The 18,517-nt window shown below is 39.0% G+C and overlaps 1 protein-coding gene across 8 annotated transcripts in view; it reads left to right on the top strand.

The window, feature by feature from the left end:
- TENM1 (teneurin transmembrane protein 1) overlaps positions 1-18,517 on the top strand; it is a 517,028-nt gene that overhangs the window by 290,091 nt on the left and 208,420 nt on the right. For 5 of the 8 annotated variants that reach the window (XM_045029999.1, XM_045029995.1, XM_045029997.1 and 2 more), the window contains 2 exons: positions 11,599-11,691; positions 13,657-13,895. In XM_045029999.1, coding sequence (XP_044885934.1) covers positions 11,599-11,691; positions 13,657-13,895 — 332 coding nt within the window. The remainder of the gene's footprint in view (positions 1-11,598; positions 11,692-13,656; positions 13,896-18,517) is intronic. The other 3 variants (XM_045030001.1, XM_045030000.1, XM_045029998.1) reach the window with 1 other exon arrangement.

Genomic DNA, 18,517 nt, shown 5'->3' with positions numbered 1-18,517 from the left:
TCTCAGTTTCCTGGATGGATAGATTGAGGCACAGATAGGTGAAGTGACTTGCCCAAGTTCACACAAGAAGTCTTTGGCAGAGCCAGAAATGGAGTTCAGATCTGCCAGGTCCCATCAGGGCTGCCTGGAGGACAAGTGGGGCAATTTGCCCCAGGCCCCGGGCCCCACAGGAGCCCCCATGAGAATATAGTATTCTATAGTATTGCAACTTTTTTTTATGGAAGGGTCCCATACCTTAATAACAAGACTATCCCTTCTCCTGTATTAATTAATGAGATAGGGAAATATTTTCCCCAACCATGAGCCATTCTGGATTAAAATAAACTCAAAAGAAAAAAAAAAGTCAAGTACACATAGGACATTTTAGTGGAGGAGGTATGAGAGAAGCTGCCGACGAAGAAATAGGAGGAAAAGGGTCCAGCAGGTTGGACTGCCAATTGACTGAGTTATAGCCATCCAAGAGAGTGATATATGTGCATATATACAATTGCATAATATGTGTTCACATACAGTACTGAGAACAACTTACTTACTATTAAAATGACTTATGAACATGCATTAATTTCACTGCAACACATAGATCATAATTTGTAAATATTTTCAACAAAAGACTGCAAAGATCTTGCATAACATAAAACACAGGTACCGTTAATTCTCTTTTTTAGCGGCATAGTATTATTGGCCTCTTACATAATTGATTTTTCTCCCCCAGGAGTAAGCACAATCTATTGCCTATTCCCTTCCTTCCCTCTAAAATAATTATGTTTTTCAGGATTCATAGATACTTTGCTCTAATCTTTCAAATCTTCTGATTTACAGTGCAATATATTGTCATTAACTTTGACAGCCCCATCTGAATTTGGCTTACTGCTTTTTATAGGGTACAGTTTAAACTCAGACAATGCAGTAAAACATATTTCCCCTCTCTTCTGTTCCCTCTTATATCAATATTATTGCATGTATTCCACTTCTTGCTGTGTTTTCCTTGTACTTCACTATGCCTTTATTTCAGTCAGCTCCAATGTAAGATGGAAAAATGTTGTTTCTAAAGGTAATACTAATCTTAGTCCTTTTTCTGTTATGCTATGGTGCCCTTTTCATGGATAAGTGAGATCAAGCTTTGGATGTGCTTATTTTGTGTACAACTTTGCACTTGTTTTCCAAGAGACTAGGTTCACAATAACTTTCATTAATTTGCTGTTAAAAGCAACAAACCTTTTTTAACTTTGATTTTCCCCCAAAGTGTTTATTTTCATTTCTGTATTTTGCACTAAAGTGTTTTACATGTTTGCTTATTCCTTCATTTTTTATTAACTTTCATTCTAGTTCCTCTAACCCATTTAGCATGTTAGCAATAAGATGCTGAGTGGACTGAAATCTACTTCAATGTACTGTCTATGCCCAAGGTACTGTGGCAAAGAAAACGTCATTTAAGTAGCCTTGGCATCCTGGTAACAACCCCTCTAAAGAGGGCATTGAGGTATCAGGCCGCAGGGCCGGCTTTAGGCCTATTCCACCAATTCCCCCAAATCAGGCCCCGCGCCTAAGAGGGCCCCGCTCCCAGTGAGAATCCCTTCCCTAGCTAGAGGCGCCTTTTTAATTTTTACTCACCCGGCGGCGCTCCAGGTCTTCGGCAGCACTTCGGCGGCGGGTCCTTCACTCGCTCCGGGTCTTCGGCAGCACTTCGGCGGCGGGTCCTTCAGTGCCGCCGAAGACCCGGAGTGAGTGAAGGACCCGCCGCCGAAGTGGCACTGAAGACTCAGAGCATCGCCCGGTGAGTACAAGCCCCACGTGGTTTTTTACATTTTTTTTTTAAGTCATCCTTGCTGGGGCCCCGTCGAAACTGTTCGAATTGGGCCCCGCACTTCCTAAAGCCGGCCCTGTCAGGCCGTGAACCTGAGATTCAGTTATCATTAATTCATATACGTAACTTTAAAATGTTAGGAAAATAGGGGAGGCCCTTGGGGTTCAAGTTACCTGTGATTTTTAGCTATTGTCTAATTAGCAATACATCTAAGCAATAAAGTTTGGATTTGGTTCTAAACTCTCCAAATGTGGGGATTCTTTGAGCAGAGAGTTGGACTAGATGACCTCCTGATCCCTAATCTTCCATCCCTAATCTTCTATGATTCTATGTTAGGCTCTAATGCTTGTCTACATGGAGAGACCTAGTGCATGGCAGATAAGATGTGAATCTGCAGCGAACTGGTCTGCCATGCACTAAGTCACCATGTGGACCCTGCTACTGTGCACTAAAAATTTTCAAGCAAGGTCCACATGGTGACTTAGTATGCTGCAAGCTAGCGCACTGTAGATTTACACTCTAACTTGCTGTGCTCTAACTGACCATGAAGTCAAGCCCCATCTCTATAATGTTCATAATAGACAGAACCAATGCTCAGAAACATTGTAGGATCCACACATTTCTGTTTTTCTAAGGATACCATCTTGTTTATGATGTAGTCTGGTTATGCTGGAAATCTTATGACTATCACTTACCAGGATGTTTTTCAATTATGATTATACTGCCACCTTCTTATTTAAGCATATATATAGCCAAACAGAATTTTCCCTAATCAGAGGAGCACGTATGGGGCCTTCTAAACCCCAGAAAACTGTCTGTAGTCTCGGTGGCCAGGTTAAGATGGACTAGTGTTCAAGGCTGAAATCAAGAAATCTCGGCTCCATGCTTGAACGTTGCAGAACTGTTAGGGAGACGAAAACTTAGTGTGCCTTTTTATCCTTGATCACTAGATGTGAGCAGGGTATGGATCCTGCCCCTGATAGCCAGTGAGATGGTCCCAAAATAAAAGTGTTGCTTTTGTCATCTCCTCAGTCTACACTGATTTTTGCTCCAGGAGGAAAGAATCTAGTTTGTTGAAGTCCCATTATCACTGTTTGCCCGGGTTCTGTTCTTGAGTTCAGCCAAGATAGTAACAATTTTAAAAACTCTTCTGTGGCTGACTGGCTGTCATGCAGACAGGGTAGAACCACTTCTTTCGGATACTAGGGAATCCACTGTTGGCTGAGTTCTTCATCAGCATTACTATAAGTCTTATTGGGTGGAACCACCACTGACCCTGTAAGTAAAGGAACAGGTTTGGATGGTTGCTTAAAGTGAAAATAAAAATCACAGAGCCTTCTCCAGGGCAAGTGGAGCAGCCTATATGGGAGCTGTAGAGTACTCATGAATTAGCAGATAGGGAAACAATTACCACCTAGACAATATCCTTAGTTAATAAATTATTTGTAAAAGAAGCCTACTCTTAAGTTAATTTTAACTTACTCTTTATTATTCTGAAAATAAATGTAGAGTGATTTCATTTCTTATGAGCTTTCTTTTAAGCCACATTGTTCAATATCTGTTACTGTGACATGTCTCTTGTATTTTGTCATTTTCTATCTAATTAAACAATAAATCTAACCTCCCTAGAGATCATATTTAAAAGAAAAGTAATAACAAGGGTTAGAAACTCATTCTGAAAGTCCCATGTATTGTCACTGTTCAGAAGATAGGATCTGAACAATTCAAATTTCTGAATTGTTAAAAAAATGTGAGGCTGTAAATTTGACCCTGAACTTAAAATAAAATAGCTTTAAATACAATCCTCAATTTAGCAATGCAGGAACAAACCTTGTATTATGGAAATAAAAATATGAACATTTGTCATCTACAATGAGATACAATTTTAATGTCTCCTGCTATGGCACTTGAGGTTCCTTCTTCTCTTGAATAATTTAGAATCCAGTCACTATGGATGAAAACATTTTAAATTGTTCATATACCCCACAGCATTTTTTCTTTGGGAGAGGGTCAAGTTGCAGCTCCACTGGAACACCGTGATAAATATTTTGGATGCATAGGTATTGTAATCCTGTCTGAATCTATCATCATATTCTAGGTTATGTCCTCTCATTAACTCACTTAATGTAATGCATATAAAGTCAGAAACCAGGGTAAAAATAGGCAGTTTTTGTATAATCGCTAGTGGCCCAGTAGGCCTGGCAGCTTTCCATAAAGCATGACAATCTCATCTGCTAAAATAAAAACAAACAAAATGAATGTTATTTTAGAAGGGAAAAGAGTGATGCCAGATTAAATGCAGAGGGTTTGAATTGGTTTGGAGAACAGGAGCATCATGTATAGAGGCTATGTCTACACTGTATGATATAGCATGGGGCAGTAGGATGTTTTGGAAGTCATTTCCAGAAAATATGTAGCCCCTTGAAATATTTGGAAAGTAAAATACTATTTAGCTTCATGCTGTGATGTATCCCTTGCAAGCATAGTTATCTGGAAGTGATATTTGCAACAGTTACATTGCAGCATGGCTGTTGGCTGTACCTTTTGAGTATGTGGATATTTGGGGACATATCTAGAAGTATTTTGGACCTGGCCCCTCTCAAGTATTAGTGGATTCTAACTAAGATAAACTGTTACAATTTTCATTTATTTACAAACTGAACAACAGTTGTATAGCTTTATGGCCTATTCCAACTCTTGTTGAAGTCAATAGAAAGACTGCTATTGACTTCAGTGTGAGGGTTAGATCAGGGCTTAAATCAAGTGGTGAAAATAGAGTGACTTAGGGTACTACACTGGCAAGTTTCTGCGCAACAAGTTATACCACTTTTATTAAATCACTGGAATTAAACGCTGTTGCGTGTCCACACTGTGCTCCTTGTGATGGTGGAGTGCATCCACATTAGCAGCTCTTGCAACGGCAAAGACAGCAGTGCATTGTGGTAGCTATCCCACTGTGCAACTGGCCTCAGAGTGCTTTGGGAAGGGTTTGCAATGCCTCATGGGGCAGGCACAGTGTCACATGATTCAGGTTTCCCAATCCCATTGTTCCATGGGCATCCTACTACATTGCCAGCTGCTTTTCAATTGAAGGGGGGGAAGCGGCAGTGTGAGTGACGGGGAGTGTGTGTGTATGGGGCGGGGACAGAGAGTGTATCAGCATACTGTCTTGTAAGTTCAGACAGCGGCAGGAAGCAACCAGTCCTGAGGCAAGGGGAGATGGAAACCCGGACATCAGACCCCCCCCCCGTCTCCCTCCCCAGCTCTCTGCACAGCACTCACTCTCTCACCATACACACCTGCCTCTGTGTTCAACAGCACGAGCATTCCACATTAATGGTTTGCTTTGTGTCCCGGAGCACATCAGCACAGCATACAAGCCCTGTCAGAAACAGCGCTTTGAAAGGGGAGGGGCGCATGTCTCCAGGGCAGCCAAGTTCAAAACAATGAGCAAAGTAGCCACTTGAGGGATTATGGAACATTTCCGAAGGCCAGTTGATTGCTTTCTGCACTGTAATGTGTTTACACTGCCAATACAGCGCTGGAGCCTCTGCGCTTTAAGGCTTATGACTCTCGTCAAGGTGGATTTTTTGCAGTGCTACAACTGAGGAGTTTCTGTGCACTAAGTGGCTTGGCAGTGTGTACACCTCCAGAGTTACACCGCAGAAAGCTTCTTTACTGCACAGTAAATTGCCAGTGTAGACAAATCCTAAGTTATCAAGGCTACTCAGTAATGGCCCACTCCAGCTACTTTTGAAGCCAGTCGAATCACTTGTATTAACTTTAATGGTAATTGAATCGGTCTCTTGGTCGGTGACAGACCTGGGATTAGAACTCAGAAGTTCTTGACCCCCCAGTCTCATGCTGACTTTACTATGTCATATAGGCAAATGCAGTCTTTTGATGTAAACGGGCAAAGGAATAAATTAATCTCTCTGGAGGTGAAGATTAAAAACACGGAATATGAAAAAATTGAAATTCCAGCTTCTAGATAGATATGATTTTCCCACTGCGTACCAGTTAGTGATCAATCTAACTACAGTATAAGCATTACAATATACTCAATTAGAAGCATAACACACAGGCCTTACTAAATTGAAAATCTTCACATCCTGCTAAAAAGTTACAATAGTTTTACTCAATATATAGATACAGTATGCAACGTTTTCAAAGTGGCCCTTGCCTCAACTTTGCTTATTTAAACTACATTTTTGGGCAGCAAAGTTTAGATTCTTACATTTGTCATGATCAAAACATCTAACTAATGCAGACATCATAGTATGGTTGAATTTGGAGGCTGAAACTTTATTAAAACTATTAACCAATAGGGAATCACTTACCAGACCACCTTCAGGGCTTTCCAGTGTAGATTTCAACTGGGCAGCAATGGCTCCGGGTTCTACAAACCTGAGGGTTGTAGTGCTGTGTAGTGCTGTGCTCGGGGCCTGTGTCAAGCAGCCCATAGGGTTACTGGGAACTCCCACTGGATTCTTTTTTAAACCAGCCATTACACTGAGACCTGCCAATATTATGATGAATGTAATGTATAAACCACAGAAAATCATTTTAGAATAGAATCACATAAGCTGCTTTAACAGTAGTAATATATTGCCAGATACCATTATAATAAAACATACACTGATATTTTCAAGACTGACTTCAACTGTCTCCTATGTGGCTTTTTTCTTGGCTGCTTCTTCACTATATGGCCAGTGAAGGCTATAAATTAGACTTTGACTTAATATTGTATTTCTGACACTGCCCTTATTAGAGCCTATTCTTGATTGATTTTGGCTCTTTGTCCTGCATTTATATAATTGTTGTCCCAGATTTCTGCATCAGAGTCTTGAGGTGCGGTCAGAAGGTTAACAGAAAAAGCTTGCATAGGCTGTCAGAAATTCAAACACATGAATCGGAAGCACATTGCTCTTTGTTGTATTTTATAATACAGCGATAAATGGGTAACACAGAAGACTCTTTACACATCCTATCGTATCCACAGGTTTACAGGGCTAAATTTTCAAAGAATATGTAAAGTAAAGATAAATATAAAAGGAAACATTTTTATAAGAGAAATTTAAGAGACCAGTCCAATTTGAAATGCCTATGTTTTGCATGCAGGTGTGTTCCTAATAGATTATACAATTGCATCATGGACATTTAAAAATTCTCACTTGTGTATGTAAAAATAATATCAGATTAAATGACAAATTAGAGAAAACTTTGCATGACCACTTGTTCCCTTCCCCTTCATCCATATGCATTCTTGCTCCATCAGGATTTGTGCATAAAAAGACAGAATGGGGAACAATGCTGCAATGGATATAATTCAGGGTAGCATCTGATCCTGTGCTTTTAAAAAATGAGTTATATCCCATTGTATTTGGTTTTTTTGTAAAAGAGTGTGTCATGTTTTTGCTATAGTTTAGGTTTGTTGTTGGTACATGGTATAGCACCACTGGTATCCCCTTGTTGGGGGTAGAGATATGCTTTACAAGGCAGGAGCTGTATTCTGGGTAGCCTCTCTACAAGGACTGGCCAGAATATTATTGAAGAGTACGATCCGTGCTTCATCTTTGTGCCCTTGCGTGAGGTGGGTGTCTGAAAAAGGGTAGGTAACCATATCTACATCTATACTTGGAGCTCAGGGTGTGATTCCCAGCTCGCATAGACATAGTCATGATTGCTGTCATCAAGTTAGCATGCTAAAAATAGTAGCATGGCCACAGTATATTTGTGCCACAATACGAGGTGGTTTTGTGATATAGGCAAATATCTGTTGGGAACTAATATGGCAGCAAATCCATTTTTACTGGTGATTTATTGTAAAGCCAGGTGTATTTCAACTATATTCTGTTTAGGTTCTTGTACTGCTCCTATAACAGTGATTTCTGGAAACCGCAACGGTAATCTAAATTCAGATTTCTAGAATTAAATTATTCAGATTATGCCCAAAACCTCAAAGGTTATGTCTGCACTACAGGCTAGGGCTGTGATTCCCAGCTTATGTAGACGTACTTGGGCTAGCTCTCATCGAGTTAGCATGATAGAAATAGAAGTATAGCCATGGTAGCATGGGCTAGCCCCTTCACCCAAGTACATACCCACGGGAGTCAGGTGGGTTTGCTCTAAGGATAGATAGTCCGTGCCTCTGCTCACAGCTGCCTGTGCTACAGCAGCTACACTGTTTGTTGAGTGTGGTAGCTCGATGAGATCTAGCATGAGTATGTCTACACGAGCTGGGAATCACACCCCTACCTGCAAGTTTAGACGCAACCAGTGAGCCCATGGCTCTGCCTTTAATCCATGCTAACCAGAACAGAAGGGCAAGTATAGTGGAACCTCTCAAAATCTGCTGTAGCTGCCACTCTAATGTGTGCTTTAGGGGTACCTGAAGAAGGTATTCTGACAGTGTCAGAGAGAAGTCCGCCTTGTAAGCTAAGCAGCTGTGCACCCCACATCCCCTTCACCACTCTTGGTGGAACCTAGCTCTGAATTACTATGACAACCACGGTTACATTTGGGGATGAGTGAGTTGAAAATGAATTGAAATGCTTAGGTGACCAAACCCAGGACTTCCCAGATCTGTTGTTATTCAGACATTCAGTAGTTTGTTTTGCTACTGAAAGTATGTGCAAGGGCAGTTGTGTGCCCATTTAATTATGTACTTGACTTTTATATTTCATATGTGCAACGCAGACTAATCTTTGGACATCTTAGTTCAAGGTTTCTCTTGCATTCCTATTTTCTCCAGCTTTATTAGTGGAATGTTTTCAACTCTGTCCTTTTACCGTGTGTTTTTCTCTTACAAAAATTAGTCATTTTAATGGAAATGAGAATGTATTAAATAGACAAATGAACATAGAGACTTTCAAACCTGGAGATTTCAGCCTAGGACTGAGGGTAAGTAGCTAACTGCCAGCCCCACTGTTTACATCTGGAAGTGATTAGGTAATAAAAAAAATAGGTAATAATTGGAGATATACCAATCTCCTAGAACTGGAAGGGACCTCAAAAGGTCATCGAGTCCAGCCCCCTGCCTTCACTAGCAGGACTAATTTTTCCCCCGGATCCCTAAGTGGCCTCCTCAGGATTGAACTCACAACCCTGGGTTTAGCAAGCCAATGCTCAAACCACTCAGCTATCCCTCCTCTCAATGTCCTTTACTGAATCCTGGGCCATTGCTGGGAAAACAAGGTCAGAAAGAAACTTTCTCAGCAGGTTAGATATAAAAAAGGGGGAGTTATATGTTGTTAACTTGGTTACTGTAGCAGTATTTTATTAATATCTTAAGGGTAATTATTATTGGATTACTCTGTATGGGTCTCCAATAACATTGTCAAAATATAATACGATACTATTGTTTGCTTTAATTGTTTTGAATTTTCACTGGTATTTTTGTTTCAAGAGCATGAAGTGAAAGTTGCATGCAAAATGTTGATCAGGGCCTCATTGTGCAGGATGCTGTAAAGCTTTTAGGGGCAGACATAGTCCTATCCCAAAGAGCTAAGATGAGTAACATATAAAATTAGTGGAAGAGGGAGATAATCATATCGTATCTGTTTTTAATCTCAATATAAATGTTTGCTTCTTTAGTGTTGGAATTGCATAAATGTAGCCTTTCCCTAACTGTCTTTGACACTGGTTTAGATTCAAAACCAGAAGGGTATTAAAACCTCTCAAGAGTTTGCCAGATTATTGGGAATGTCAAATCAGACACCAAACCCTACCCTTGATTTTCCACACATCCAGACTCTGATCCCTAACCTGAACCTAATTCAGTCAGTCATCTCTAAAGTCATACGAGGAATCTTTTCATTCATCTGAAAATCTCTACTATATCCCATAAGAGACAAGCTTTAAAACAGAACTCCTACCCAATGTCTCTTCCAATATCATAAAGAATATCATTTTAAGGAAAGGAGTGTCCTTCATTATGGTCTCCTGAAATGAATTATGGATATCAGGGCCTGTCTTAGGTTTTGCAAGCCTCTATAAGAAATAATACCTGAAATACGCAGCTCCCTCCTCACTTATATCCACATACTCCATTCATCTCTGTATACTCACAACATTCCAATACCCACCTCTTTCCTATGAGCATCACACACCCCCCGCCGCCATGCTGTGGTAAATCTCCCCACCACATTTATGAAGCCTAGTGACTCCTTAAACGAAGCATACATTCAAGAGATAGAGTAAAAGTGTACATTTCAGGGCAGGGATTGGCAGTTACAAAATTCTGTCTGTTGTGGGCCACTGGCACAAGAGTCAGATGGGACCAAGAAAGGGATTCAAGCATTGTGCTTTGCCTGGCAGTCACATTTGTACCTCAGGTACAGTAACATATAGAGGTTGTACAGGACTTAGTACTACTGCAGGTAAGCCCCCCAAAAGCATGTACAAGAACATCATAATAAATAAATGTGTAAATCCCATTAACTGCTTTTCTTTATCATTTTTCAGTAACTTACGGTGCATTTTTTGTTTGAGCTTCACCCTCCTTGATTTATGTGCAGTTCCGCTGTGATGTGAACCTGAGGCTGAGAAATGTTAGTTGAGTGCAAGAAAAGTTAGATGGGCCACAGGGCTACAAGGGAAAAAAGTTTTCCGAGTTCACGTTTTATACAGTGAAATAATTACTGAGCAGTGACTATTTTCCTTTGTTTCTTGGAATTATCAGTGTAATATTATTAAATGATTTATATCTCACAAACAGATTACGTCTTATGTTGCATTTTTGAGTGAGAGAACATGATCTCTGTTTTACAGTTTTTTTGACACGTTTGCATGACCATTTAAAACTTTCCTATTTACTATCAGATGGTTCCATTAATCATGCTTATAATTTTTCTCAATTTCCTTACATTCTGAGTCTTAAAAATGTCTTGCCTTTACTATTAGAAGGTGATACATACCAAGCTGTATTTACATATAAAGCCTTGAACTACAGTTGTTAACATTTTTCTCTGTACATAGAGCCCAATTTTATAGAATTGATAGCAACATTTTAGTATACCTAAAGTCCTTTGGGGGAAGCAGTGTACTTAGACAGATGAATAATCATCTAAGTTTATGAGACCATAGATACGGTCTAGTATTGCAAATTTGTCTTTATGCTTCCGCTGTTTTTCAGATAATCTGAAAACGTGTTTATGCACTCATTATACTCCCCCAAAAATGGAAGGCATAAACTGTTACAATTTGTAACATTTTCTTGATAGTACATCATTGGTAGATCACTTTTAAGGTAGCATTACATCCTAATCTTAGTTGTATAATAATAAACTAGAGATACATAAACTCTCCTAACTGCAAATATAGACCTCTATCTATCTTAAGGGATGTGAGTTGAATTTAGCTCAAATGTACTTTAATTCAAATACTGTTCTTGTATTAATACAAAATATATTCTGTACATTGAAATATTTTACCATCGAGCTATAAACCAACATTTTAAAATCCTTTTATAAGAGAATGAAATTATGCTGGCTATTGATTACTAGACCATTACAGCCTTAATAATAGCTTTCAGTTCAGCATTTCCTTGCCTTTTCCTCTGATCTTTTTGAACTATGTACCATATAGAACAATCAATATTGCATATATTAGACCATTTACATTAACTCTCAAAAATCCAATAGGTCTCCATTTTTAAAGGAAATAACAATTTCGTCTCATTGTGTCCAAAAATTGTAAACCAATTAAAGAAATATTGACTTGGGAAAACAAACAAGAATTTATTATATCCTTTTTCCTTATTTCACATTGTGGTCCCGATCCTGCTCCCATAGAAGTGAGTGGGAGTTTTGCTGGCCCTCGGCTGTGGAATTCCCTTCCACCAGAAATCAGGATGACCACGTATCTTGCCACCTACCAAGCGAAAAGTAAGACCCACATCTTTGCAAAAGCCTTTTCACCATAACAACCTAAAAGAATGGCCTGGCATCATTACCCTAAAGATAAGTGAAAGAAATATTCCACCCAAAATAATTATGCACAGTCTAATACGAGGGAAGGAGAAGAATATAGTCCCACAGATGGTTTGATGTCTTATGTAATGTTATTGGTTCCCAGAGACTGCAGTGGTGTGATGCCTATGTAGGCAAATGCAGGATCCCATAAGTAAGGCTCCTACTATAGACCAAAACAAATTTCCTGATATATTGCTGAGGGATCCAATCCAAAGCCAGATGAAATATTTTCATTGACTTCAGTGGGCCTTGGATGAGACCCTTGATAAAAAGCTAAGTCTTAATTTGAACTTGAAATACCTAAACAGACCATTAAAAATAGTATACTAAATGTAGGAATGGAGCTATTCAATTTTTCTGTGACGTGACTAGCCAAGTGTTAAGTCCTAAAATGTATGTGCTGTTTTCTATGCAATGTAAATCGTAGAAATATGGATAAATTCTCTTTGGGTGATGTACAACATTTTTTAATCTACACAAATCAGTATATTATTGTATTCAGTATATTCAAAGAACTACTATCTATTAAGTAAGGTGGTGCATAAAGGCCAAACTCAAAATATTTGTTATGAAATTATATGCACAACATATTGTGAAATATCAGTGCATAATAAAGAAATCCTAAATGTGTGCGAATAGGCTGAGCAGAAAAGTAACATGAGATGCTCATATGTAAGTGCCAAATTCTGTAATCATTATTCATGTTAAACAGTGCCTATGCATGTGAGTAATCCCACTGAAGACTTGCATGAGTCAATGCTACTCAATATAAGTAAGGGTTTCAGAACCTGGCTTTGTGGATCATCAGAAGATCCCCTAATGTGGATGACAAAAAATTTTAATGTGAGAATTTATATTCTGATTTAGTTACTCTTCTACAGAAGAGATTTGAGTACAAAGGCCTTAAAAAAGGTAAACTGTTCTACCTTTTATTTTATATGATCTAGCATCTTTGAGAATTGTAATCTTTTCTTTAAAATCCTACAGTGGAAATGTTGAATATTATACTCATCTCCCCATTGTACATTTTATTGTACCTTTGTCAGGAACATATATTTACCATGTCCTTAAGGTCAAATGGGCTTGTTGCAATATAATCATTTCTTAATATTCTTGATTTGAGCTATTAGGAGTACAGTTTAGAATGCATTTCCTGTGTCGTCTTTTACTAATAAATAGGGCTTCTGATTTTTTGGTTTAGACAATAAACATCAATAGAGCACCGTAATACACAAATAAATAAATAAATGAAAATTGGTGTTTATCCAGTAATCACTAGAAAAATACTGGAATGGTTACTTGTATCTAAAGTCTTGTCTACATGGACCAGTAAGTGGATTACGGAGGTTTGCTTTCTAAAGCGCATCAACATGTTACACTGTGTAGAACCCTGCTGGTAAGCACTAAAGCTTCCCTAGTGAGCTTTAATGTAGTGCTCTTTGAAGCAGAACTACATTAAAGTGAACTAGGGAACATTACAAAGAGATTGCTCATTACAGTATCTACTTCTGTCATGAGTAATATATATAATAGACATTACTCACTCCAGTATATACAAAGAGAGAGCCCCAAACCCCCCTTCACCCTGATTTTTAGACATGTACATAAAACACAAAATAAATCTCAAAAAATGAAATTAATAACCCCCTCCAAAACAGAAGCCCTACTAATAAATGGCTGAGAAAGTCAGAATGTGGCAAAAGACTGTACTTCAGACTCAGAAAACAGAGAGTATTCCCGTGCATGCATCTTCTGTCTTTTTTGTATATCTTTGTAGGAACCCACAGTATTTATCACATAATGTTTATGCAGTTGATTTCCCTATTTTAGAGGATGAATTCAGTTTTTACAACATGATTCTTTGTCTTCTTTTCATAGGCATTTCCTATTTAAACATGGATCTGGTTCTTCAGCTATCTTCAGTGCAGCCAGTCAGAACTATCCTTTAACATCCAATACGGTTTATTCTCCACCTCCTAGGCCACTTCCTAGAAGTACATTTTCTAGACCGGCCTTCACTTTTAACAAACCTTACAGGTGCTGCAACTGGAAGTGCACTGCTTTGAGTGCTACAGCTATTACAGTTACTCTGGCACTGTTGCTAGCCTATGTTATTGGTAAGCCTTTTATTTCCTTTCTGTTCAATTACCATACTTGTTTTCACCTTAATATAAATATCATGTTTTACTAATAACATTTTCAGGGGAGTGCTTCATAAATCCCAGAAAGCAAAATACAACCTAGGCCAGAGATTGAAAATAACATGGAGTTCTAATTAACTCATATTCTGTTAACCACAAATACTGCCTATGAAAAAAAAAGAAATATTATTCAAGACAACATGTTTACACTAGTTGAGGACTCCCACTGGTTTTAATTGCTGTCATTGACCATTTTCCCTTGAATTAAAAGTTGGTCTGATTTTCACACTGAGTTATAACTTTTGCTGCTACTTCTATTACTTTTAAATAATGTTGATAAAGAACTTTCAATTGGATTTTGCCTTGCTAGCAACATTTAGTTTCTCTGATGTGATCACAAATTAAAACACTGATATTGTCTCCTTAATCTCAGTTTCTTTGACTAGATTTGCAGCTATCTTTAAATATACTTAATATTTGTGCCATATTTTCTTTATAAGAAATATTTTGCTGTTGCTATATTGAATTTATGTTTGATAAAAAATGTTGCACAGATTGAAATGCACTCTTAATTCATTTCAGGCTCATTTTTGCTTAGTAAATAACTCTGCAGTTTTGTTATTACAATGCACTGACAGAATTAATCAAAATGGCTAAACTCTCCTTCCTCCTTTTGGAAGAAGAATATTGTAATTGTGCTTGGAGTCACTGTGATTAAAAATCATACTCACTTGACAGCAAATCTTATCGACTTTCTAGGTGACATTTTAGTTTCACTGAACATTAATTTCCACATTTGGGTGGTTTTGTAGTCTAAAATTTGAGTTTTATAAAATATATGAATTCTAAAACGTGACTGTAATATTCTCCAAACAAATGGAATTATTTTGTAGATTTGTGTATACACTCACACATGCACACATACTATTATTTCTTAGTTTATATAGTGATCACTTCATAAGCAAGCAAGAGTTGAAGTATCCAATACATATTTGTGCCTTGAGTATGAATAGTAAAATGAGGTCATCTGAAAGAGAGGCACCACTTAGCAAAAAAGTATCCAGAGATGTTTAGATATACCAGATATCTGCAATACCACCAAGCATGGCAGGGTCTACATATAGTTTTGCATAGTCATTGGACATACTCCCTTCAGAATCAATAATTATGGGAATCATGCCACAGTACTAGAAGATACAGATTGGCATTATCTCTTAAAGTGCTACCACCCAAAAAAAAAAATCAAGTGACTTACCCTGGTCTACTCTACAAAATTAAGTCGACATAATGCAGCTTATGTGAGCCTAACTGTCAGTGTACATATTACAGCCTTGCTCCCACCAATCTAAGTGCCTTACTACACTCATATAATAACTCCACCTCCACAGGGCTAATGTCGGTGTAGTTAGGCCAACGCAGTGTACATGTAGACACTGTGTTACCAATCCCCTGTTGGCTGCCAATCTTGTCAATTTCATGGCTCCATGCTGGAGCCGTGAAACTGACAAGAAAGCGCTCCCCACTCCCAGCTAGGCTGCTGCCCGCTTCCCAGCTCTCCACTTGGAGCCGGCTGCCCCTGGAGTTCCAGCTCCCTGCTCCCAGTCAGGCTGCTGCCCCGGCTCCCCACAAGGTGCCTAGCTGCACCAAGGCTCCCGGCTCCCCACTCCCAGAGGAGATCAGGGAGGTGAGAGCCAGGCGGCTGCCCTGCTCCCAGTGGAGAGCAGGGAACAGAGGTGGCGAGCAGCCAGTGGGGAGCCTGTGGGGCAACCAGGATCCTGGTGGGGAGCTGCAAGAGGACCTGAGAGCCTGGGCTCTCAGCTCCCCACACTGCCCCACTTAGCTTGGTGGAAGCGCTCCCGATGAGGACATGCACCACCGACCAAAAGAGGAAAGTGTGACATGAACCACTGCTGCAGTAATTACTGCGGTGGCTGTAAGTTGACCTAATATCGCTCGACTTAAGTTTTTAGTGTAAACATGTCCTCAGGGGTTATGGGATAAGAAGCCTTTTTGCTTCTCGTTTGTATTTCAAATTTGGTCTAAGTTAATAATGACAAAGTCATTAGTTTTTGGCTGGTGCTCAGTGGCTTACATGATGAGTTTGTTTTCAGTCCTGTTTCTAATAAACAGATTCCATTTTACAAAAATCTCTATCACCAATTATATTGTCTTTGTCAATCTCTTCAGCAAATTCTTTCAGTGAAGGGACACAGAGGCTGAACTGCCCTCTTATATCTACCTAAAAGGGGTATATTAGTGGGACAATGTGGTTTGCATAGATGTTGTTTTTCCTTGTACATTTTCCTGTGATCTGTATCTGTTTTGTGACTAATAGTGGACTTCAGTTTCCAGTATCAAAAAATATAGCCCAAGAATTCTTTTTTGTGCTTTTCCCTCATTTTTGTTGTTTTTTTGCATTTGATTGATTAAATATTTTCAATACAAAATTTAAGTAATATATTTTTCTTGTTGGACCCTGAGAGATGAAAAACATCACATTGGTGTATAGAGTAAGAGTATACGCAGTAATTAAAACAATGCTGCCATGTGCGTTTGATATTGATGAACATCTTGCTTTGTTCTGCAGTGCTAATTTTGTCTAAGAAACATTGAAGAGCCCAAGGTCCCTAACTCCAATACAAACACTTTTTTTACAGTTTTACAAAATAATGTTTTGAATATAAAACCTGTCTGTACAATAATAATATTAGGGGGTATATTCTAAAGATGTGCCAAAAACTTCACTGCTGTTGAATCTATTGAAAAGATATGGGAAAACCCATGTTTGTGAAAAATAAAAATGTTGCTTAGAATTTTCAAAGTGCATTATGGGATTTGGGTCCCCAAATCCCATTGAATTTCAAAGTGCTTTCGGTGCCTAACTCCCTTCAGTGTCATTGAAAATCCTACACATTGATGTTTTCTACTTAGTGTTTTTCACTCTGTGAAAAACTGTCTTTCCACTAAACACAAAACTCTGAGTTATTTTATGCCACTACCACCTGAATCCTATCTTGATCTTTTGGAGCTGTATTTGGCTGAGTGAAGTGTCCTGCAGCAGCTATCTGGCCAACTTCTCCCAAGGCAGAGTTGTATCATAACTAAACAGCCATTGGAACTGCTTTCAGTTTTCCAATTGAAAATTACCCATGCAAGACTCATTTATGTGTATTGGAGTGAGCAGTAGCCTGGCATCTTGTATGCACAAAGCTTGAATAAGCATGTTGTGTGTGGAAAACTAAGTGGGAGTTGGCACAATCACTGTTCCAGTCAGAGAATAATATATACCAACATCTCTCAAATAGGGGGTCATGATCCATACGCAAGACGCAAAAGTGTGGCCAGAGGAGGCATAGCAAAGAGACTAAAATGGCTAATGGCTGCTAGGATCCAGAAGAAACAAGCTAAGGAGAAGGAAGGAGGAGTAGTTCTTTCTCCTGTTTCTGCCTCCCCATTGCTGCTGTGGTTTGTCAGTCTTCCAACCCTCCCTGCCAGCGTTTAAAGATAATGAGGTGTCTCCTCCTCACAGCTTCTCACTATCTTTAAGCAATGCTTCCCTGAGGCAGAGAACACTGCAAGTGGATTGATAGGAAGAGGAGGAAAGGAGACAAAGCACCTTCCCTAACTCTCTCTCAGCACCCTTACTCAGCAGCACACAGCATCAGCTCTCACTCAGAAGAAGGTACCCCATCCAGCATGCACCATCCGCCTTCAACCAAAACGAACAGTGTTATCTTCTTGTGATCCCAGTTCCCCCATCCCACAATATACTCCTCTCAAGAAGCTCTGTTTAACAAATGCAGCAGCATTCTGTATTAACCAAAGTTTCTGACACCTGATTCAACGTGTAGCCCCATTAATTGCTCATTGAAGTAATCTAGCCAACAGGTGACAAAGACCTAGATGCTATTAGCAACAGAAGGAAAGTTGTGACTTTCTAGTCTAATGCAGATGGGAAAGTGGGCTTGGCCACTGCTGGTATGTGATTGGTTAAAAGCAGCTGAGTGTGTAATAAGCTGCCTTTATTGTGAACTTGTGTAACGATTGGAGGACATATTAGGAAAGTCCATAGATTTTATTTCAACCTCATCTGGTTGCTTTCCTTATCACACCAATACCATCTCACTTCATCCCTCATCCTGCCACTGGGCAAAGTGCTCAGCCACCTTTACTGGAGATTAGAGCTGGATGTCATCAGTACGCTGATGGGTACCATAAGTTCTGCCTCCTTATTAGCCCTTCTAATGTACTGAACAAAGGATGGGATAAGCCCTACAGAACCCCATAGGTGCCTTAAGAGGACATCTATATTTATCATAGTCCTCCCAACAATGTCTGTGGTAGAACATTGCCTTCTCATTGTGTGAGAAATGTGTATTTCTTATATAGATATTAAATATTCTGTAGGAAGGATAATAGAGAATAATTTATCTTTAAATGTAAAAAAAATCATTTTTAGACTAGAAAATGTGTGTGTTAAATTGGGAAATGTCCCAAGATGCATCTATCTTTTTGTTTATCCAGGAAAGTGTTTTAGTTCTAAAAGTTCTGTAGTAAATTCTTGTTAACTAGAGTATTCAGCTTTAATATTCACCATG

Source organism: Mauremys mutica, chromosome 9 (genome assembly GCF_020497125.1).
Source record: "Mauremys mutica isolate MM-2020 ecotype Southern chromosome 9, ASM2049712v1, whole genome shotgun sequence".
NCBI classification, from domain to species: Eukaryota; Metazoa; Chordata; order Testudines; family Geoemydidae; genus Mauremys; species Mauremys mutica.
Note: the sequence above shows the minus strand (reverse complement) of the source record. Positions and strands in the feature narration are given on the sequence as shown.